The sequence below is a fragment of the Periplaneta americana genome, chromosome 15 (assembly GCF_040183065.1).
Source record: "Periplaneta americana isolate PAMFEO1 chromosome 15, P.americana_PAMFEO1_priV1, whole genome shotgun sequence".
NCBI classification, from domain to species: Eukaryota; Metazoa; Arthropoda; class Insecta; order Blattodea; family Blattidae; genus Periplaneta; species Periplaneta americana.
In genome coordinates, this window is record NC_091131.1 from 131,904,757 (window position 1) to 131,928,775 (window position 24,019).

Here is a 24,019-nt window from a genome sequence, read left to right on the forward strand (position 1 = left end):
CGATGCACTTTCCAACTGTCTGTAAATTTACAAGTAGTTCATCATGAAACTTCAGTCTGGAGGTAACCCGGAGGAGTTTAGTTCTAATCGCATGCGGATACTGTCTATTTGCTTACAGGTGACGGACTGGTGGCGCCCGCCGGCTGCAACATAGGTACCATTCCTTACTTTCTGCATCGGGATCCCACGCATTTTCCGGACCCGGAAACTTTCGACCCAGACCGCTTTCTACCTGAGAACTGCGTGGGACGGCACCCTTATTGTTACATCCCTTTTGCTGCGGGACCCCGGAACTGCATAGGACAGAAGTTCGCCATGCTGGAGATGAAATCCGGACTCAGTAAAATCCTTAGAAGATTCCAGCTCGAAAAAGGCAGCTCTTCAACAGAGAAAATGGAATTTAAAGTGGACTTCATGCTGAAGCCGACCAAACCCCTCACGCTCCGACTACGTTCACGTCTGCATCCATTTTAGTAAATAATAATTACATACACAGTCTCAGAACAATCTGGATAATGTAACTCAACGGTACGAAGTCATTAAGACGTTGTTTTCAGGAAAGGAAATAAATTTCATAACGTGACCATTTTTTACGTGAATATGAATATTTCTTAATGACATTAACCGATTTTTAGCAAGAATATATCGATACACAAGAACATTAGCACTGCAATTCAATCAATACTCCTTATAAAGTCTGTGCTAGAAGAAATGATAAAACACCGATGAAAGTGGGGTCGTAAGAAAACACAATTGAGTGACCTCTGTTGTCATTTTTCCCATATCCTTCAAAACAAGCGTCCCCTAGCATCGTGACGAATTTGGGGAGCTACAATGAGTTTAGTGAAATCTAGTGTTGGAGAAGGGACCATTGTGTTGATAACGAGTTACCCCGTACTAGTTTGGACTATCGTTCACCTCTATTACACTATGTGGACCTGATGCCAGCAGACAGCTCTTTATGTGCTATTGCGCCGTGGGTTTAATTCATTTTTAATTAATCTCCGAGAGATCACGTTCGGTTCTCTTCAAATTCTAGCACAGTGATTTCTCGAGGTAACATTTTATTTCGGTAATAACTTCTGCACTTGAAGAAATAAATAAATATCTCTGGAAACAGAATAAAATCTTGGGAGAAGTAAATAATAAAAATAAGAAGAATAGGTATTAAATGAACAAGACTAGACGAAAAAATCATAGTCATGAAAGGACATAAGCAGAAGATGATGAAAGATAACAAAACTTGAAGATAACACACTAGAAGAATTAATCATTACTAAATCCGTGTTCTTGGTTTGTAATGCAACGTAACTCGTATGCTTCGTAGGCCTAGGTGATTGCAGCTTACGTCATACCTCCCTGTTACATTTTATCCTCTCTTCGCTAATATTACAGTTTCTGTGATGTATTTCTATTACTTTTCTCATTGTTAAATGATGTTTTTACTTTATGAACACAATGGACAATAGTCGTGTCGCTGTTATTTCCGACGTGACTCCTCCTCTTTCCTTCCGCCTTAGGAAGTGAAGGCTCTATAAAGTCTAGATAGGTAGTATCGTTCGCCATTTTTTTCCTTCGTTGCCGATCTACCAGACGAGGAATCCATTTGTCGCACTGTTAAACATTATCATGTCGTAGTTCCTATGATAATGAATCAAACGCACTGTAATTGCGCAAATAATTGAGCGGCGAATAATGTCCTCGTGTACTTTCTGCGAACGCCAAGGAAAGAAAAATGGCAGGCGATTGTATTAAGTATTTATCGAGCCTTAGCAAGTGCATAACGTCATCAACAGCGAATGAGAAGACGCACACGTTTAAATGTAGCCGACCTGCAACGTGATTGGCTGCCGGAAATAAGAGTGACGGGACTATAGTCTATTGTTTTAGAGTGATTACAGACGATTATAATATGGGCCTTTATTTATTCTATGCCAATTCATAAAAAATTACCAACTAAGAATGCTTTTGGTGTCACAGATTGTTCGATGACGCGATGAGTTCGCGATGACTGCTGAATTTAAGAACGACTTAATGGAATAAATGAGCGGAAGACTGGCATAGCCTACACTAACATAAATGATTTGTATGTACTGGACAAGGTGTGCATTGTAAACATTCAGTGTAACACTACAAGAGACTTTAGAATTACCAACAGAACGTTGGTTATGAGTAGGCCTAAATGTATTTATGGAAACTCAAGACCTCGCAGAGTATTTATTAGAACTACTGCAATAAATGAAAATTTAAACAAAAATTAATAAAACCACAAAATTAAATAATAAAACATAAAATAAACTATACAGTTGTACAGCTGAGATTTTGTTCATTGCAAGTAGATGATGTCATTGTTGCGTTACATGAACTGCCTTATCAGTTTTATTTCTAGAAACAAAATGCATTAGAATAAAATAACAATACAATCAATAGACATTTAACCAATCATAAACTATGGACTCAATGTAATTAGTTATTAAAACTTCCTTTCTTTGAAGGCTAGCAGGATTGACAAAGTATACAAATGTTTATGAATATGTATGTAAATAAGTTATAATTAAGAAATATGTAATTGAAAAGAAATAGGAAAGATAAAACCTACACTTCTTCTTTTGCTTTCTGGAATTCTATCATAGACTTGTTTCCACTTGAAGAGACGAAGTCTTCCAATTGACTAAAGCACGGCCAATACGGTTTCTTGTTCCGTTAGGTCAGTGATTCCCAACTTCCTGAAGGCGCGATCCACTTTTGGTAGATACTTCTATTTCCGACTCCCTGCTACCATATACATAGGCTCTTAACCCCATTTTAAAAAATTGCAAACAACTATAATTTTACATAGAACCACTGGATATTACCCGAAGTTCTTTACATCAGTGGATATATATTACATATATGAGGGAAAAACTCATTGAAATATATAGAACTATTGACGGAATATTAAAACTAGACCTTTTCGCAGAGAATAATACAGAGTTGTATAAAAATAAATACCACGAGCTTGGAAAAGAAATCTTTGATAACATTTGCAATCTTGTGTTTATGCAAAATTAGGTCCTCGTATATGATTGCCATTAAAACAAATGCGAAATGAAAATGATATCACTATGTGTGTATCGATTTCTTAGTACAGATTTTAAAAGCATATTTATCACATTAATATTATTTTTTACTTTATAACTACTGAAACAATTTTGTTTATTTTTATGTAAATGCTGTTTATATGTTTCTAAATACAAAATAAACATTTGTTAATAAGGTATTTTTGTTTCATTTTGTAAATCATCTCGCGACCCCCCCCCTCCTCAGCTCTTGACACGACCCATCAAGGGGTCGCGGCCTCCACTTTGGGAACCACTGTTTTACATTTACAGTGCAGTAAAGTGTGAGGAGAGTTCGTGGCGTCCTGGTCTAAGGCATCCTGCCTAGGACTTGCGTTACGAAACTCGCGCTAGTTTGAGTCCTCATGGGGAAAGAAATCTTCTTCTTGAAATTTTAGTCAATTTATGGAACCGGTGTCCACCCAATATCTTGATGCACTTCGGGAGCAATAATTGATACAGTAATCCGGTTACGGATACCAACTAGGCATACAATAGCTAGGAGATCCTCACGTTAACCATATGATACTTCCATTCAGATTGCATGAATGTCCACCTCTGCTTCGGCATGTGGACGTGAGGCCAGCAGCCGGCTGATCTGTCTAGGCCCTTAAAGGACTGTAGCGCCACGAATTATTATTATTTTTAAAGTGTATGCAAATGTATAGGCCTATGTGCATACAAGTAAGTTTAGTTTTAAATTATGTATTTTATACTTTAGGTTAAATATTTCAAATTCATCTCTTGTACCCTGGTTATATTTCTTGTCCAGTAAAATGTAGCCTCCAGTGAACGCAGGAATTTGATTTCTGCAATTTTAATTGTGCGGTTTGTAAAATACAATTTTTATCGTCCTTTTCATTTTCCACACTTTCCATATAACGTATTCAGTTCCTTGTTAATTTCGTTCCTCTAACACATTGAATCCCAAGTAATCGAAATTAATTACCTATTTTCGATTTATTATTGGTCGCTATTTTACATCGTATATGGCTTGTTCCCGTAAAAGCCATTACTTTCGTTTTTAATTAATAATTTTTCAAAATTAAACTGTGAAGAAACAGAAGTGCTGTGATTAGCTTACAGTACATTAAACAATTTTTTAAACGCGTGAGAAATAGTTATGATACATAATTTAATATTTTATATTTCATTATTATTATTATTATTATTATTATTATTATTATTATTATTATTATTATTATTATTATTATTATTATTACCGGTGTTATTATTACTAAACTTCAAATGCAAACTTGGTCATTTGAAGTCCATATATCATCGTAACATAACAATGATTCCAATTACATTCTTAGTATGTATTTATTTTTCTTGTCTTAATTAATTACTTACTTACCTATTTTCTTACTTACTTAATTTCACTCACTTACTTATACGTACTTACCTACTTTCTTAGACTTACTTACCTACTTTCTTACTTACTTACGACTTTTAAGGAACCCGGAGGGTCATTGTCGTCCTCACATAAGCCCGCCATTGGCCCTTCCCTGAGCAAGATTAATCCAGTACTTACCAATATATCCCACCTCTCCCAAATATAATTTAGTATTATTCTCCCATCTATGTCCCAATAATCATTTCACGTCAGGTATTCCAACCAAAAATCTATATGCATTTCTAGATTCACCATACGTGCTACATGCCTTTCCCATCTCAAACATCTTGATTTAATGTTCCTAATGAGTCATTCCACGTCAAATCGCACAGCAATAAAACACGACCTTCTCGGAAATGGTCGAATTTTTTTTAATGAATTCCAGACATCAAATAAGGAGACCCGTATTGTTTTATTTTCACAATTATTAATTATTTATGTTGTTATGACTATTTGAAGTTACGCAAATTATGCGCGCACTATTACATAAACTCACTTTGAACTCTGTATCTACATATAATTGAGATTTTCGGTTTGGTGCATTTGAAAGACTAAATACAACGCTTTTTATTACTTTAGGCCTAGCTCAAATGAATTTAAAATTTGGCCTATTTTTTTAATCATTTCTTTTTCAAAGCAAAATTACTATATTAAATAGCCAAGTTAAAAATATAAAAAATATATAGACTTGTTCGCTGATGTATTATCTGTAAACTGCTGCATTTATAAATATGGGATCGGCACCCATACATTTGTAACAATTTATTTTCTGGAGGCATGTACGCGCTCGCGATGCCCAGATAATGAACAGCTTGCAGCCATAGGCTAGAAGGCTGCCCGAGGAAAGTTTTACGAAATCCTTTGTTGCATCTGATGTCACCATACTAATCATCAAATGATTAATACCTTAAGGAACAGTAAATATCTTATCTAAAGTTATTTTATTATTGTCAGCTCAGCTAAGAGGGGAAGCCCTTCACAGTGCTGTATGTTTATACTGTAATATAGCCACGTGTTTGATGATAGCAAGGCTGGGTAAGGCAGTAAACTTTATGGGAACTTTATGGCAGTAAACAAATGGCAGGAGACAAAATATAGAAGACAAAAAAGTAATCAGTTTGGGTTTGAATTTCACGGAGTGACGTGACTTCTATACAACATGAGTGATGGTAAAGATCGCGTAATATATAACAAGTGTTTAAATCCATTTACCTTCCTAATCACGCTTTTAAAAAGAAAAGTACACTAAGACGCGTAAGTCGCGACTAATTAATAAAGCTCAATTTAAAGGAGTCTTTGAATGTGCAAATATGTGATTCGTTCCGTAAAAATCAATCAATTTCCGGATAGGTCAGGTGAAATTATATGTGAAGCCGGTAGTTCTTGTGATATTAATAAACATGAATCAAATGAAAGTGCGGACAGAGAAAGTGATTATCCCAGTTCTTCTTCTAGCAGTTCTATGGATACAGTGCTAGAAATCACTAATGTTGAGGAATTAAACAAGAGTTTGATGTCAATAGAATCGCCTATCAAGAAAAGAAAGCTACAACAAAAACGATACCCCCGTGAAAAGTTTCAAAAATTAAAAGGCTCCCTAGCATGTAAAGTTTTTCATGTAGAAGATGCATCGACATCCCTTCAAAAGTCTGCCATATTTTATTTTTGACGGAATGCAAAGATATGTACAACCTGAAAATTACATAGTTATTGCAGACTTTTCTGAAAATTATTCATTTGTAATACAAGATTCAGTACAAGGTGTGCATTGGAACATATGCCAAGCCACAATACATCCTTTCGTGTATATTTCAAAGGAGATACAGAAATTCGTCACAAAAGTATTGTCATCTCAGAAACCATGAAACATGACACCGATTCCTTTCACTTTTTTCAATCCGAAGCAATCACTTTCTTAAAGCAAGAATTCAATTGCTTACATGAAGACGATTATGGAATTATTGCTGAATGATACTTCTTTGCAACGTCGCATGGTAAAGGCCACGAGAATCACCCTATACAAGATCCTATAACAACACCAAAAAAAAAAAAAAAAACTGTTTGATTGGTCACAGAAAACATTTCTAACGTGTCATTTATATTTTGTCCATTGAATAAGCACAATAACCACACTGAAAATTTGCAGGCCAGATACCATAATCTAAAACCAATAACCGGTATATTAAAATTACATTCTTTCATTCCGTTGTCAAAAACTGAAGATTTAGTAAAACAATTTTCTTTCAAGAAAGAAGGTAGGCGAATGAAAATTTAAAGTGTGAATGAAAAGAAACATTTAAAAAGCATAATGTACAAATATTTGAAGATATCATAATAAGTAAATTAGCAGCGTTTCCTCGAGTGACTTCATCCGTACTGGGTGTAATGTTGCAACGTTCAGCAATCATCCAGCGCCGATAAACCTCCCAGCGCGCTTTAACGCTTCCCGTCTACTGCTGCTGCACCGACCGCTACACATTGTGTCGTAAGTAATTAAATTTCCATTAAACTATTGGAGATCCCAATCTGATTTTTTCTGGAATTATTAAGAATACTTCAGTGCACCTAGTAAGAATTTGTTTAGATTTTGAATTATAAAAAAATATTTGTAATAATTATATTAAAATTAGTTAGTAAATATTTAATAAAAGACAGTACTTTAAGCTTTTAAATGCATTTTTTTTTATTTTTAACATCAATATCGTCAGAAATATGATGCTTTAAATGTTGCGTTGTGCGACATTTTTAACGAATTTTAGCATGTAATATTTTAAAAACATGTGGACTTAGGAGGAAATAAAAATACACTTGTTGGTTTATTAGATCCATAGAGTTGGTAAAAAAAATATAAACGCAATCAGAAATATGAAGGTCAAAATTTGTATAATTTTGTGCGATTTGATGTGGAATGACTCTAATATGTCCGGTGAATAATACAACGCGTGCAGTTCTACGTTGTGTAACTTTTTCCATTCTCCTGGAACTTCATCCCTCTTAACTCCAAATATTTTCTTAAGCACCTTATTCTGGAACACCCCTTAACTTCTGTTCCTCTCTGAAAGTGATAGTCCAAGTTTCACGACCATACAGAACAACCGGTAAAATAATTGTTTTATAAAAATACTAACTTTCAGCGTTTTCGAGAGTAGACTGGATCACAAAAACTTCTCAAACGACTAATAAAATGCATTTTCCACATTTATTCTGCGTTTAATTTCTTCTTGAGTGTCATTTAAATTTGTTATTGTTGCTTCAAGGTAAATGAATTTTTCCACTTCCTCAAAGGATAAATTTCCAGTTTTTATATTTTCATTTTGTACTATATTCTGATCACGAGACATAATCATATACTTCGTTTTTTTCGAGATTTACTTCCAAACCTATTTCCTTACTTGCTTCACATACAATTCCCGTGTCTTCCCTAATCGTTTGTAAATTTTATCCTAACATATTCGCGTCATCCGCATAAACAAGTATTTGATGTAACCCGTTCAATTGCAAACGCTCTCTTTTTCCTAGATTTTCCTAATGGCTTATTCTAGACCAAAATTAAAAAGTAAAGGTGAATTGGAAAAGCGTCAGAAAGAAACTCGCCTACCTATTCGGACTCTATTGTATGTTTCACTGAAAAACATTTTAATTAATCGAACTAGTTTCTTGTAAATACCAAATTCAATAAGAATATTATATAAAACTTCTCTCTTAGCCGAGTCATATGCCTTTCTTGAAATCTTCGAATAATTGATGTATTGGGCCCTTATACTCCTAATTTTCCTCTAAAATCTGTCGAATACAAAAAAAAATCTGATCAATAGTTGATCTATTACGCCTAAAACCACCTTGATGATCCCCAATAATTTCATCTGCATAAGGAGTTAATCTTCTCAAAAGAATATTGGACGAACTTTTGTATGACGTCAATAAATGTGATATTCCTAGAAAGTTACTGCAGTTAGTCTTTCCCCCCCTTCTTAAAGATAGGTACAATTAGGGATTCCTCTCACGTTCTGGTAAAATTTCATTTTCCCAAATAGCATGTAGAAGCTTATAAATTAAGCGGTTACGTGGACTAACAGCTTAAGTGCAAAACCATACTTTTGAGTAAACTGAAGTTGAAAATTACGGTATTACTTTTTGTGTCTTCCTAGGATATTCCATCAAACTTTTAAAATATGTATTATCAATATAGCATTCCTTAAATAGAAAAATATAACCAACTAATGGCTATTATTGAACTACAATATTTTAAAAAATGTTAATAGCGACTTCCTTTTAAGTTGTTAGTCCACAGAACATCAATAAATGGTTTCTATCGGAGAATATTATGTAACATAAGAATGAAACACTTCTGTTAACTTTGTACTTTATTGCACATTAACACAAATGCATAAATAATCTCTATCCTTTCGTACTATTCTCTGCTAAATAACATATACAAAATTAATTAATGATTTCATTATATAAGTTAAATTAAAGGCATATTAATATTTGAACTATGTTTATCTTTGTTTATACATCCTTAAGATATTAAATAAGAAGTTTTGTGTTTTTAAACTTGAAATTTAATGTACATAACAAACATAGTTTTCATTCATCTTCATCGGTGACTTCAGATCCATCACTACTCGTTTGAATCTGAGTAGGTCTATATCTATCTAGAATTCCCTGTAGCACATTGCATTATCGTTTGTCATGAATTTCAACAAGTACATGGCACCTGCAATCTTTTCATTCTTTAGTCCAGGTACAGTGGCCTTCACAAGATTTAAGTTACATTTGTCTGAAACGAAATTATATTTTTTTTTTCTGGAAGAGGTTGTAGGGTTGAAACACACCAGTGTGTGACTCAGAGGGTGCGAAACAGCTTGGAGTGTACTTCAGAATCACATATTTCTGAATTCTAAATACTTTTCCTTTTCCAGTAGGTTTCTTGAGAAACAACGACCTTAGTCCTAATGAGTTCTTCAATGATATCTGATGACATCATTGCCGAAAATGGACTTGGCTTTGTGCGGCACTCGGTCATGATATTTACATACTGGTTAGGATGTTCAATGGTTTCATCCCTTTTCAGTACCTGTCCATACATTCCAAATTCCTGTCGTTTTGACTGTAGGAATGTCCATGAACAGGGAAAATATGGCTAAGCACAAAGTTCACAACTGTAATGTTTTTGTTTTTGCCACCACACGAATCTGAAAATAGTATAACACTTTTTCACATTGTGCAACACTTGTAGTTTATGTGTAAGAAAGTCATATAGGAAAAAACATAATGAATTGGGATTATTTTTTGCCTCGCACTCAAACAAACAATAAAATTTACTTGAGACATTATTATGACAATAGCTGTTAAAAACATACATCCACATGTGTCGCTTACAGAACTGCGGTGTTACATTAAGCGTCGGAATAGCCAAATTTTGACTAAAATCAAATTCTAGTACGAGAGTATCAGTATCTTCAGTCGCACAATTCTTCACTTTTTCAAGATATTCCTGTTTAAGACTGTTGTACTTCTGAATATTTCTAAGATGAATATCACAGTCGGTTTTCCTTCGATCATTGGGATTCACGTTTAACATAAGCAGTTTCCCTACAGTAGTCACAAATATCGGATTTTGGTTTTCTGAAACTGTAACAGCTGTTTTCTCTGAAGAATTGATGATAAGTTTGATATTTCATTGACAAAGTTTTTTCTTTTTGTTCAAAGTAATATTGCTGGAAGGACTTAAATAAAGTGACAACATTTAACGTGGGACCATCAAAGTACCGTCTAGCAGATCTGCGTCTTGCATAATTTGACGTCTTAGAAGGGAATAAACTCCAGTGTACGTTTACCATATCCCATATTTCTTGATCAATCATCCTTGGTCGATTTGTGTATTTTCCACGATTTTCAGTTGTAGTAACAGCCCCCACTTTCAAAGCTTGCCGACATGTTTTCATACGGCCTTCTGTAATTTGCAACACTTTCAGCAAAAATCCTGTACATACAGTGACATTAGTGCCCTCTAATTTCACGTTGTATACAAATGAATACTCACGATTTCTTCCAGATGTAGGTTTCCTTGTGTTCCGGAAAGATATATATATTTTTTTCAGTATAACCTAACAACATTGTGTCCTGCAGTTGCTTTTCCTCAATTCTCCAAAATCCACTGAAAAGTTCCACACCTGTGGAGTAACGGTTTGCGCGTCTATCCGCGAAACCAGGTGGCCCGGGTTCGATTCCGGTCGGGGCAAGTTACCTGGATGAGGTTTTGTCTGGGGTTTTCCCTCAACTCAATATGAGCAAATGCTGGGTAGATGTTGATAAAGCGTCGTAAAATAACCTACTAAAACAAAAAAAAATCCACTGAAAAGTCTCTGCTGACAAAAATGAGTGAATTTATCTGCACAATTCAATTTACAACATGTTTTCACAACAGCATATCGTTTAGCGGGTATTGTTTTACCGCTCCTTGAAATATAACTTTTATCAGAATTGCGTTTCTTCTTTGCACTTTCCTTTTTCCAATTACTTTTCCTTATTTTTCTTTTCACACCTCTCGTGGATGTAGTACCTCCACACGCACCACCACTTTCATTGTCAGAATCAGTCTCCATTTGTGCTTACACTGAACAGACACAACGCACGTTACCAGTCGGGCCGCTAGACATTCAGAAAGAACCAGCTACAGGATGACGGATCTTTCGCATACTCATACAACGCTGCTTCTGCTGCCCTCTAGGAATAAGGTAGAGGAACAATATTTTGTTACAATATAAAGCACACAGGAGGGTGTCGGAAAATGTGCTCTACGGAATAACGACTTAAAGTCACTTAGGTTGTTAGTCCACATAACCCCTCAATTTCACTAGATAAAGCGTTTTCACCTTCTTATAATAATTCTGCTTGAGTTTGATCGATACCTGAAGACTTATACTTTTTCAGATCTTCTATCGCAATTTCGACTTCAGAAAGTGTGGGTTCGGGTATAAATGGCTCAGCAGTTATTTTTATTGTCTTAAATATAACATAATATAGTAACAATAATAATAATAATAATAATAATAATAATAATAATAATAATAATAATAATAATAATAATAGGGGAATTCGGGTGAATATGGGCACTTGGGGAATATGAGCAATATTATGTTTTCATGTCGAAACTCTTGCAACGAATTATGTTTCTTCGCTAATAACGGTTAGTATAAAGTGAGAGTATCGTAATGGTTGCTGTGGGAAGCGCGCTGTGCAGTATTGTCTCGTATTGTTGTTAAAACAGCCATCTAAAACGTGAGTATTGACTTCCAACTATTCTAAAATTTCACAATACTTATTTTAGATAATATGTTATATGCAATAGATTACACATTAACTTTAGAAAATAGTTAAAATCTAATAGTAAGGTAAATTAGGGTCTGTTGGACAGTCGGGTGGGGCTACTTCCGTCATTGATTTCTAGCAGAATGTGGTGCCCACAAGTGGCGAGGTAACACGTTAAAGTACAAAGTGTCCAACATGCCCGACTGTCCAACAGATCCTAATTTACCCTATACATACACAATACACATCTTGAACTGCCGTTCTATTGCGTCAGACGTTCATTACACTTCATAAAAATGACTCTTCAATCTTGATGAAAATGGCCTACAAATGATTACAAGAGCGAAAGATGTCATTGCACCCAAAGAACACAAAGTGGTGCATTGCATTTATCCTAAAGAAAAGGGAGAAACCATTACCTTTGTGTAGCAGGAAACACTTTCATCCAAGATATCATTATAAAAGGAGTGACGACAATAATGACTGAAAGAACACTGCCTGCTCTCAGTAAGGTGTACTTCAAAAAGCAGTCTGCGAACATTAACGGAAATACGAGGTGTGATCATTAAATTCCGAGACCTGTCCCATAAGTGGAAATAAAATTACCTCATTTAAATTTGGCTGCCATCCCCTTCAAGCTAGTCCACTTGGGCAGCTATACACTGATCTCAACGTGTCTACCATTTTGGGAATGCCTCCTTGAAGTCGTGTTTTTGAAGCCTGTCAAGCACCTTCTGCGATTCGCGTTGGATCTCCTCCATAGTGCCTAAACGGTGACCCTTTAGCTTAACTTACACATTCGGAAACAAAAGAAAAAAGTCGCACGTGGCCACATCTGATGAATACGGCGGGTGAGGTATGACAACCATCTTATTACGGGTGCAAAATTGGAGTGTTGCGAGAGCTCTGTGAGCTGGCGCAGTGTCGTCATGGAGCATCCATTTGTTCTTTGTCCAGAGTTGTGGTCGGTCATATTCAAAATGGACATGAAGATCATTATGCACAATTTGTCGAATTTTTTCGACATTTTCGGCAATGTTGCACGTGTGTGGTCGATCTGGCCTCTAGTCGTCCTTCAGCGATGTTCTGCCATTTCTGAAACGCGAATGCTATTCAAAACACCTCGCCTGACTCACTGCTTCATTCCCGTAGCCTTGCTTCAACATTCCATGGATTACGGTTGCCGATTTCCCAAAGAATTTGACGTTGGCTCTCTGTTCCAGTTTCGAGTCCATCGTGATTTCGCAAATGCGTGGAAGCACGTGCTAACAAAACCTTGTGTAACACAGATCTCAATGAAGATAGTGCTTCGAAACTTTGTGTCGCGTCTCTTCAAGATCGTCTAGTGTCACTGCTGTGCACGCGTGTCATCACGTGATCCCTTCGCCTACAGCAGACACAATCTTAGAATTTAATGATCACATCTCGTATATTTTTCTCAATATCAAGAACTTCGTTGCTTATTTCAACATCAGTAAGCATGAACCTGCAATTTTGATAATAGATGGACGTGATTCACATAGTTGTTATTCTGAATTTCTTAACTTTGCAGTACAAAACGGATTATGGATGTTTTGCCTTCCTCCACACACCACAGCCTGACTTCAATCAGCAGATAGGGGTCTGTTTGGTCCTCTGAAGAAAGCTTACAACAGTGTGTTACAGCTTTCTTCAGGCAACATAGGAGACCTTTTACGAAGTTTGCTTCCATTGTCAAAGAAGCATGGAACAGATGTGTCAATGTATGTTTGGCTGTAAATGTCTTCCGACCTTCAGGCCCTTTTCCACTGCACATGAGTGTCATTCCTGATTATGCTTACATTGGCACTGCAGCATCAGGTGACAAACCTACAATTCATACAGTTCCTTCCACTGATTCAAATGTCTTAGAATCTCCAAACGTCATTCATCGCCAAAGAGTCATATCATTTGCTAAAAGCGTTACGCAATAACCATAAAAAATTGGAATGCAATAGGCCTATATAATATAGTTAATACCGTTATACTTACGTGTGTTTTCATTTCTTTCAGTTGATTGTGATTCACATCATTAATGCCCATTTTACCCCCACAATCGGGGACATTTGGCAAAACACATTAACTTGCATTTTCCAGTTTTACTTGCATCCGTTTAGGAGTAAGCGGGTCAGGATGCTTATATAATATAGCTAAATTGTTAAGAAACATATCCCAGCTGTAAAATTAATTGTTAGAAAAAGTCGAGAGATATTGCACCTGAAATAGCACTAAGGTGCCCATATTCCCTCGACTTCCCTTAATAATAATAATAATAATAATAATAATAATAATAATAATAATAATAATAATCATCATCATCATCATCATCATCATCATCTCCATCATCATTTAATTTTGATGCGCATTTTAACATTCTGACAATATAGTTCATTACCATTCGGCCGCCATGGCTCAGTGGATAGCGCGTGCGCTTTCCAAACCAAGTAGTCGGTGATTAAATTTCTTATGTGGGCGGATATCTATCCCCATTTCAAGGGACTGAGTATTTGTTCCTTGTTTTGTACTTATCCTCTGACGTGCCTGCAGTGACTTTGTGTCATGCTGACCACAAGGTCAGGGAAACGCACCATGTATATCGAAGAAATATCAAGATTATGTTGTTGCGCATCAAGAAGTAGTAGAGCAACCATTATCAACGGCATTCCAACACATTATTTATTTTGTATTAACCTCTTTAACATCTCTGATTGAGGTTCCGGCTGATATGTACAGATGTCAAAAAAAAAAAAAAAAGTGGCCGCACTCGTGATTACGGTGATGTTACACGATGCATGCAGTTACAGAAGCAATTTCAGAACTATGGTGTTTAAGCAGGAGTAATTCAATATCTGCGTCTCGTAGAGCAGCGGTAGAGTGTTCGCTTAAAGATTCGAGTTCGAGCCTTGTTCAAGTTGTCATTTTATTTTATTATCGTTCGTTAGCGATATAAATAATATGGTAATTTTAAAGATACAATGGATGATCATAATATCATAGATGACGTCAGAGGGTTATAACAGCTATGTACAGCTGTCAGAAAAGAAGTGGCCGCACTCGTGAACAGCGAATATTTTCAAAGCCCACTTCGGATCGCGGCGATGTTACACGATGCATGTGCTTGTACAAGCAGTTCCGTAACTATGAAAGTGTTCCATATCTGCGCCTCGTAGACCAGCGGTAGAGTGCTTGTTTAATGATTCAAAGGTTGTGGGTTCGGGCCTTCTTCAAGTTTTCATTTTATTTTTTAATCGTTCTTTAGCGATGTAAATGCTATTCAAATTATCATTTATATCCAGTTATCGTTCTTTATGGATATCACGTTATTTATATTTTGTTATCGTTCTTTAGAGATATGAATAAAATTCAAGTCATCGTTTGTATTCTGTTATCGTTTTATAACGATTTGAATAATAATAATAATTATTGTAGCTCCAATGGGGGATAGCCCTATTTTACATATGTATGTTAGGGATATAGTTTCATACACAAAAAAGATAAGCATAAAGAGAAATGGAAAAGAAAATTAAATTAGCTTACGCGATGTAAACAAAACATAAACAATCCGTAAATTAGGCATTACAATTGCAAAACAAATATCAGGTATCAATTTGAAACATACAAAAACATTAACAACACACAAACGTAACACTTCTATAACACAAATATGCAGCTTTCCATACCATACATCATAAATTAATACACAATAGTCACACAAACACAATCAAACTATAATTACGACATTGCGACGACATCAAGCATCCCATAACTGACTCACATACATAACAAATCAAGCATCTGTTACAACACATACATTTCAACATAGTAACCACACTTTTAAAAGTTACAAATTTGGCTCCAAGAAGAATAAATAGAACACTGTTACTAATTACTATTCTTCTACAATTTCTTAAATACATCTGTAATAAATCTGTGAAATTCCGATATGAATAATATTCACGTTTTTTATATTCTGTTATCGTTCTTTAGCGATATAAATAATATTCAAGTTATCATTTATATTCTGTTTTCCTTCATTAGCATTATAAAATAATATTCAAGTTATTTATATTGTTATTGTTCTTTCGCAATATAAATAATCTGTAATTATTATAACACAAATAAACATCTTTCTTTGTAAAATAGGTTATTTATTTAGATAATTAAATACGTATTATATAATATCTTATATTAATTAAACAAACCGATATTTATCATTTATATTCTGTTATCGTTCTTTAGTGATCCAGTATAAATAATATTCAAGTTATTTATATTGTAATCGTTCTTTAGCGATATAAATAACATAAATTTAATATTAGGTTTGGAAAAATCCAGTTGCATAATACTAGTATTAGTTTTTCTTTTTGTATTATTACATTATACTATCTTGAAACACAATAAAATGAAAAGGAGTAACGAGGAATTGAACCTGAGACGTTGACATCTAAAATCCGAGCTAAGAGGGCAAAGTGTGGAAACATTTTCGGAAACATTGGCCCAATCACACTCTAAGATTTTCTGATGATTCGTAGAAGCTAGTCCAGGATGCGGGGGGCAAAGGCTAATTGAGATTTCCCGGTCTCTGATCGGGTCAAACATCCTGATAGAATTAATATTTAACCCTTGCCGCGACTTTCGCTGAAGTCCGGAGGGCACAATTAGTCAAATCCACTCTCCTCATCTCCACTCTTGGGCCCCCTGGAATTTAATAAGTTGCGAAAGAGATAGTGGTGTGTGGTAAGCAACGGGATGTTACCGCATTTAGGCCTGTCCTTCCCAAGAAAAACTGCAAACATGAAAAAAGAAAGTTTTTTAATAGAAGAAGAAGGATCTTCTGCGGACCTCTGAAAAAAGAACTAAGGAAGAGACTAGTGAAGTGCTTTGTGTGGAGTGTGGCATTGTATGGGGAAGGAACATGGACATTACGACGAAATGAAGAGAAATGAATAGAAGCATTTGAAATGTGGATGTGGAGAAGAACGGTGCGTGTGAAGTGGACAGACAGAATAAGAAATAAAATTGTGTTTGAAAAAGTGGGTGAAGAAAGAATGATGCTGAAACTGATTAGAAAGATAAAAAGGAATTGGTTGGGTCTCTGGTTGAAAAGAATAATAGACGACATTAGGATACGTGGATCATATGCGGAGACTAAGAGGAAGGCAGAAAATAGGAAAGATTGGAGATTGTTGGTTTTGCAATGAAAGACCTGCCCATGGGCAGAACACTTATGTATGTATGTTCAGAATGCCTGGAATATCGTGTCTAAGAACAGTCGCTATTTGCAAAGACTAGTCGATTCCATGCCCACTCGACTGCAAGATGATCGAGATAAGAGGAAGATAGACTAAATATTGAATTGTGACTATTTGTTTTGTTTTTTGAACGCTTAATTGTTTGAATGTTTTAAGGCCGACGCCAGTAAATTTGTTTTGTTTATGCCACGAAAGATATTTTTATTGAGAATAAAATCTTTTTTCTTTCCATTTGCAGCCACAATATCATAATGATAAAGCCATGGCATAATATATTAATGAACCTGGTGTTAATTACTAAAATAATCTTAAAAGAGAAAGGAGCCATTATGTATAGTTTGTCTCTCTCAAAAACAGAAAAAAAAAATAAATAAAAAGCACGAGGTTGTAGTCGACCGCAGGGCCTCACGAATAAGAGGCCTGAACGCTACCATTACGCTATTGAATAACACGCAGAATACTTAAATTATAACTGTAGATATCAGACAACGTGGTCCAACAACATGTAACATCGCCTGTCTCCGAATTGTAGGGAAGATACCCGAAGAGAACTTTGTTTCAGGAGAGCGGCCACTTTTTCTTTTGACAACTGTACCGCCATAATGTTTTTTTTTTTAATTGACGATTTTATTACATATTTATGGAGTTAATGCCATTAAATTAAGCGTATATAATTATGTCCTACTCATCAATCTGTTTTATGAAACATGCACTTCGACTATACCTTCACTAGTATAAACTTTAACTATGCTTAGATTAGTTTCACTACTAACAATTTGTGAAGTAATTCCATGAAGCCAACATTATTAAGCACGATGTTTTGTAGAACTGAAAATGTACAGTCTTCGAACCAAGCATTATTTGTAATAGCAGTCATTTTCTTACATTCACTACACTATAATTCGAAACGAAACTTTTTTATGATCTTTTATAAGTTTTATATTTCACTTGTTTTTCACTATGGACACAATTTTTTGGTTCTTCCAATGGAAGTAAATTATATTCTCTATAAGACAAAATTCTATTTTCTTTAGTACCTAATGATGATATTATATGTAGTATCCACGTTAGCTTGTGTTGTATTTCTTGAACATGTTGCACACCTTCACTAGTACCGATGCGATAGTTTTTACCACAGTACACGTATTCATGGAAGTAATGTCTGCTACTAACAGTACTATCAATAAGTAGGAATTTATAAGCTCTCGAACTATTTGGTACTACGTATAGGCCTACTGCTATCTATTGTTTTGTAATGTAGCTGATATATATTATATAATCAGAGTGTAATTGTAGGTCGTATTTGAAATATGTAAAGACGAAGAAAAGAAAACGAGAGAAGAGAAAGATAGGAATAAAGGAAAGAAAGTAAGTAGAGAAGAAAGAGATAGAGGAGATAAGAGAATAATTTTGGTTAAATACTCTCATTTCGGAAAGAGATCTTTCCATCGCATCTTTAAAATTACCAATAATATTCAAGTTATCATTTGTATTCTGTTATCGTTCATTAGCGATACAAATAGCATTCAAGTTATCATTTGTATTCTGTTATCGTTCTGTCGCGATATAAATAATAGGCCTATTCAGGTTATCATTCATTGTATATTCAGTTATCGTTCTTTAGCGATATAAATAATATTCAATTTATCATTTATATTCTGTTATCGTTCTTTAGAGTCATAAATAAAATTCAAGTTATCATTTATATTCTGTTATCGTTTCTTAGCGATATAAATAATATTCAAATTATCATTTCTATTTTGTTATCGTTCTTTAGCAATATAAATAATATCAATTATCATTTGCTTTTTGTTATCATTCTTTAGCGATATAAATAATATTCAAGTATCATTTATATTCTGTTATCGTTCTTTAGCAATATAAATAATATTCAAGTTTTCATTTATATTCTCTTATCGTTTTTAGCGATATAAAAAATATAAATTTAATTTTAGGTTTTGAACAATAGGCTACAGCTGTATAATGCAAGTGTTACTTTTTTTTCTTCTTATGCAGTATTATTACATCATAGGCCTACTATCCTGTAACACAATGCAGTCAAAAGGCGTGATGAGGATTTGAATCTGAGACGTTCACATCTAAATTGCGACGTTCTTCCGACTGAGCTACGGGGGCACAAGTAAAGAAGCATATGCGGAAAAATTGGTCCAATCCCCTTCCAAAATAATTCGTGGGAGCTCGTCCAGGATGCCTGGGATGTCGTGGGTGAGAACAGTCGCTATTTGAAAAGACTAGTCAGTTCCATGCTCACTCGAGTGAAAGATGTGATCGAGATGGGAGAAAGATGGACTAAATATTGAATTGTGGCTTTTTGTTTTGTTGTTTTAACTTTTAACTGTTTGAATTTTCTAAGGCAGACGCCAGTAAATTTGTTTTGTTTATGCCACGAAAGATATTTTTATTGAGAATAAAATCTTTCTTTCTTTTCACTTGCAGCCATTATGTCATAATAAATAATGATCACGTCATGGTATAATGCATTCATGAACCTGATGTTAATTACTAAAACAATCATAAAAGAGACAGGAGCAATTATATTTTCTCTCTCTTAAAAACAAGGAACATAAAAGCACTATGTTGTGTTCGAACGCACGACCTCACGAATACCAACCCGGAACGCTATCATTACATTACAATAGTAATCCGCAGATCACTTTAATTATAACTGTATATATCAGGCAACGTAGTCCAACAATATGTAATATAGCTTGTCTCCGAATTGTAGCGAAGATACCCGAAAGGATCTTAGTTTCTAGAGAGCGGCCACTTTTCCTTTTGACAGCTGTACAACTATTATCAGGCAGTATCTACATCTCACTTGACGATATGTGTCAGAGGAAGAACAATATATTGTTTGTATACATCTCAAGTCTGATTACTGTAATATGTAACTAGTCAGCGATGTATGCAATGAAGGGGGAAGGGAACTGACCTGGCCTAGTTCGCTCATGAGTAATGTCTTGTTGGTGTCACTTGTGGGGTCCAGACCTGTCTTCGGACAGTTGACTAAACAACAAACAACAACCTCTTTAACGGATCTCTATCGTCTGCGGTTCTATACTGACCGTTACACGAACCAACTACTGTCATCCTCTGAGGAGTTTAGTGCTGGGAGGAATGCGGTTCCGACTAGTCTAGCGCGGTACTGCAGTGGGAGAGAACAGTGACAGCGGCAGTCTGGAAGGAAGTACAATCATACTGAAAACATTCGCCCGATTTACGAGAGCAGTATGCCTATTAGTTTTCTAATGTATTTTTGGCGAGTTAGAGATACAACAGTTCGCACTTCCGTGTTCAGAGAAGGAAAGTATTGTAGAAAATTTTATTTATTATTTATTTATTTATTATTTATTTATTTATTTATTTATTTATTTATTTATTTATTTATTTATTCAGGTGAAGTTAAGGCCATCACACCACCAGAAATACAAATAACATAAAATAAATTTTAAAAATCTTAATACAACTACAATAATATATATTAAAAGAAGAATTATACTATACAATTTAGTGATTAGTAGAATTGAATTAAATTTGTAAAGTAATCAATTTAAATATACTGTACTGCTGAACTCACTTGAGAATTAAAGCTACTTGATTTGTATTTTAAGATATCACCAACAAATGATTTTCGCATGACATTATAGGAATCTGTTTTTCACAATACCAATCTCACATATTCTAAAATTCAAATAGAATAAAACCAAAAACTTTTCCACAGCACGTTTCCTTAAAAATGGCTTGTAACGGTGAAATATTTAATATGAATCATTCATATAATATTAACATAGCTAACATCAGGAAGATGTTTGAGCAAAATTTGCAACAATATATTTAATATATTAATAACAAAACCATATAGGCCTAGATAAACAATATGTATATGAAATATTCACACACTACTACAAACTGAAGACTACATATTTTTGGACGATTAATAGGCCTACTTCCCACTCCGCTCGGCTCGACTTGGCTGTAGTAACACCTGCAACTCCCCCGCACCGATGGCAAGAAAACCTCAGGTCCCAGCGATAAACTCGTCGGAGGAAAACAGTAAACACAAATTCTGCATCAACAATCCATCAGAAACTTCAGCCCGAGAACCTGACTAAAGTCTATCAATTTAAAAATGTTTCGGACGATTATCAATGAATTCCTACTGAATTTAAGAACGACGAGGTAAAATTAGCGATGAAAGAGTAATGGAACGGAGAAAAATTCTCTCCGGCGCCGGGATTTGAACCCGGGTTCTGCGTGCTGATGCTTTGTCCACTAAGCCACACCGGATACCACGCCGGCGTCAGACAGAATTGTCTCAGATTAAGCTCCAAATCTTGGGTTCCCTCTAGTGGCCGCCCTCTGGACTACGTCATAGATGTCTATGAACGTAGGATCGAAGTCCACATACGTGCTGAGGTGCACTCGTTATGAGTGACTAGTTGGCCGGGATCCGACGGAATAAGCGCCGTCTTAAATCACGAAATGATTTACGCATATCATATATATTATTTTATGTACCGAAGTGCATATGATATTTCCATGTAGATATTCTGCGTCATCATACGATGAAAGAGTAATGGAACGGAGAAAAATTCTCTCCGGCGCCGGGATTTGAACCCGGGTTTTCAGCTCTACGTGCTGATGCTTTATCCACTAAGCCACACCGGATACAACCCCGGCGTCGAATAGAATCGTCTCAGATTAAGCTCCAACTCTTGGGTTTCCTCTAGTGGCCACCCTCTGCACTACGTCATAGATGTCTATGAACGTAGGACCGAAGTCCACACATGTGCTGAGGTGCACTCGTTATGAGTGACTAGTTGGCCGGGATCCGACGGAATAAGCGCCGTCTTAAATCACGAAGTGATTTACGCATATCATATATATTATTTTATGTACCGAAGTACATATGATATTTCCATGCAGATATTCTGCGTCATCATACGATGAAAGAGTAATGGAACGGAGAAAAATTCTCTCCGGCGCCGGGATTTGAACCCGGGTTTTCAGCTCTGCGTGCTGATGCTTTATCCACTAAGCTACACCGGATACCACCCCGGCGTCAGACAGAATTGTCTCAGATTAAGGGAACCCAAGAGTTGGAGCTTAATCTGAGACAATTCTGTCTGACGTCGGGGTGGTATCCGGTGTGGCTTAGTGGATAAAGCATCAGCACGTAGAGCTGAAAACCCGGGTTCAAATCCCGGCGTCGGAGAGAATTTTTCTCCATTCCATTACTCTTTCATCGTATGATGACGCAGAATATCTGCATGGAAATATCATATGTACTTCGGTACATTAAAATAATATAGGTAAAATTAGGCCTACGATATCATTGATCAGTGCATCCACGAATTAAAAGAGTTCCCCATATACGATGTACTTCCATTACCTACAGGTGTGAAGCTGTAAGTTACTCTGAAATGTTTTAAAATATACTTCCTTGCTAAAGAACAAACCATGGAAGTTTAACATTCATGTAATACTGATGAAGATGTACCATAATAATTTTATTATTGTACCTAGAGACTAAAGGCTTTAAGCCTTGGTTTTTCTGAACGGACGCATAGGATGTGCGAGGTGCGAGGCCCGCTTCACACAAATCCGGACTACATGAGAGATAGTGAGTGGTTTCTATGGCTGCGAGGTGCGCGATCTACGGACTTTCGTAGAGAGCCTCGCAGCGTCGTCTCGGACCGAATCGCGCGGCCGGATTTGTGCGAGGCGTGCACTGGGAGGCTTCATCAAATGGCTTTGGATTCGGTTATTTTATGACGCTGTATCAACATCTAGGTTATTTAGCGTCTGAATGATATGAAGGCGATAATGCCGGTGAAATGAGTCCGGGGTCCAGCACCGAAAGTTACCCAGCATTTGCTCGTATTGGGTTGAGGGAAACCCCGGAAAAAACCTCAACCAGGTAACTTGCCCCGACCGGGATTCGAACCCGGGCCACCTGGTTTCGCGGCCAGACGCGCTGCCCGTTACTCCACAGGTGTGGACGATGGCTTTGGATCTAGAGGGGAAAAACAATGGTGGGTGGTGAAGAAAAATTGTAAATTCACATTTTTTCAGTCCTTAAATTTATGGGAGACTGGTTCCACCTTCCTCTTCAGTTGAGAAAAGGAAGAGGTGAGAAAGGTAGTCCACTCATCGGAGTCGTTACAAACACCTATTCTACTTGACTAACCAACGATAGATTGCAAAGAGCGGAATATAAAATACGTAAGAGATGAAAAACGAACATGAGGGTTCATAAGAACGGATATATGAGGAAAATACTAACGTATCTAGAAAAAAAAAATTGAAATTAAATAGCCTAAGAAGAGTAGAAAAAGACAGTCTACTGATCGCAAATATCTGTGCATCTAGCAGTAAAACCGTATTCATTCATTAACAGTGTTCTTCCCAAGGGCAGGACTTTCACTGCAAATCCAGCATTATACAATCTTCCATATTTTCTGCCTTCCTCGTAATCTCCACATACGTTCCAAATATCTTAATGTTGTGTATCATCTGATAATTACTTCTACTCCGAACTTCTTTTTCCGTTCACAATTCCTTCCAGTACATCTTTCAGTAGGTAGTTTTTGTTTTTTCAGCCAGTGACCCAACCAATCTGTTATCTGTTTACAGCAGGGATATCAACGCGCCTATGTTACGTGTTCACACTACAAGCAATACAAATCCAACAAGGTTCACTTTTCAGCAACATAAAGCGCAATCATCGCTCTTAAGGAAACGTTTTGTAGGTTCTTGAGAGCAGCAATTGCAGGCGCCTTGTTGTACCTGGTTTACAGCTTTTTAAATGAGTCCAGTACTTATTACTATTTTCAAGTGAGGATTCTAATTTAGTGGTTTTCTCTTGAAAACTTGCTTCAAATTTTCTTCTTTCTCTTCGTTCTTCAGTTTATCTATAT

At 35.9% G+C, this 24,019-nt stretch overlaps 1 protein-coding gene and 1 non-coding gene across 3 annotated transcripts in view; one reads left to right on the forward strand and one right to left on the reverse strand.

Annotated features, from left to right (window-relative positions):
* The window catches only part of LOC138715339 (cytochrome P450 4C1-like), an 80,101-nt gene extending 76,844 nt beyond the window's left edge, over window positions 1-3,257 (forward strand). Inside the window, exon 10 of one of the 2 annotated variants that reach the window (XM_069848154.1) lies at window positions 119-3,257. In XM_069848154.1, the coding sequence (XP_069704255.1) occupies window positions 119-474 (356 nt within the window). In that variant the 3' untranslated portion in view covers window positions 475-3,257. The remainder of the gene's footprint in view (window positions 1-118) is intronic. The other variant, XM_069848155.1, reaches the window with a different exon arrangement.
* An 18,819-nt stretch (window positions 3,258-22,076) lies between these two features.
* TRNAC-GCA (transfer RNA cysteine (anticodon GCA)) lies at window positions 22,077-22,148 on the reverse strand. The gene has a single exon. It is a non-coding gene; the product is annotated as a tRNA-Cys (tRNA).
* Window positions 22,149-24,019: the final 1,871 nt, after the last annotated feature.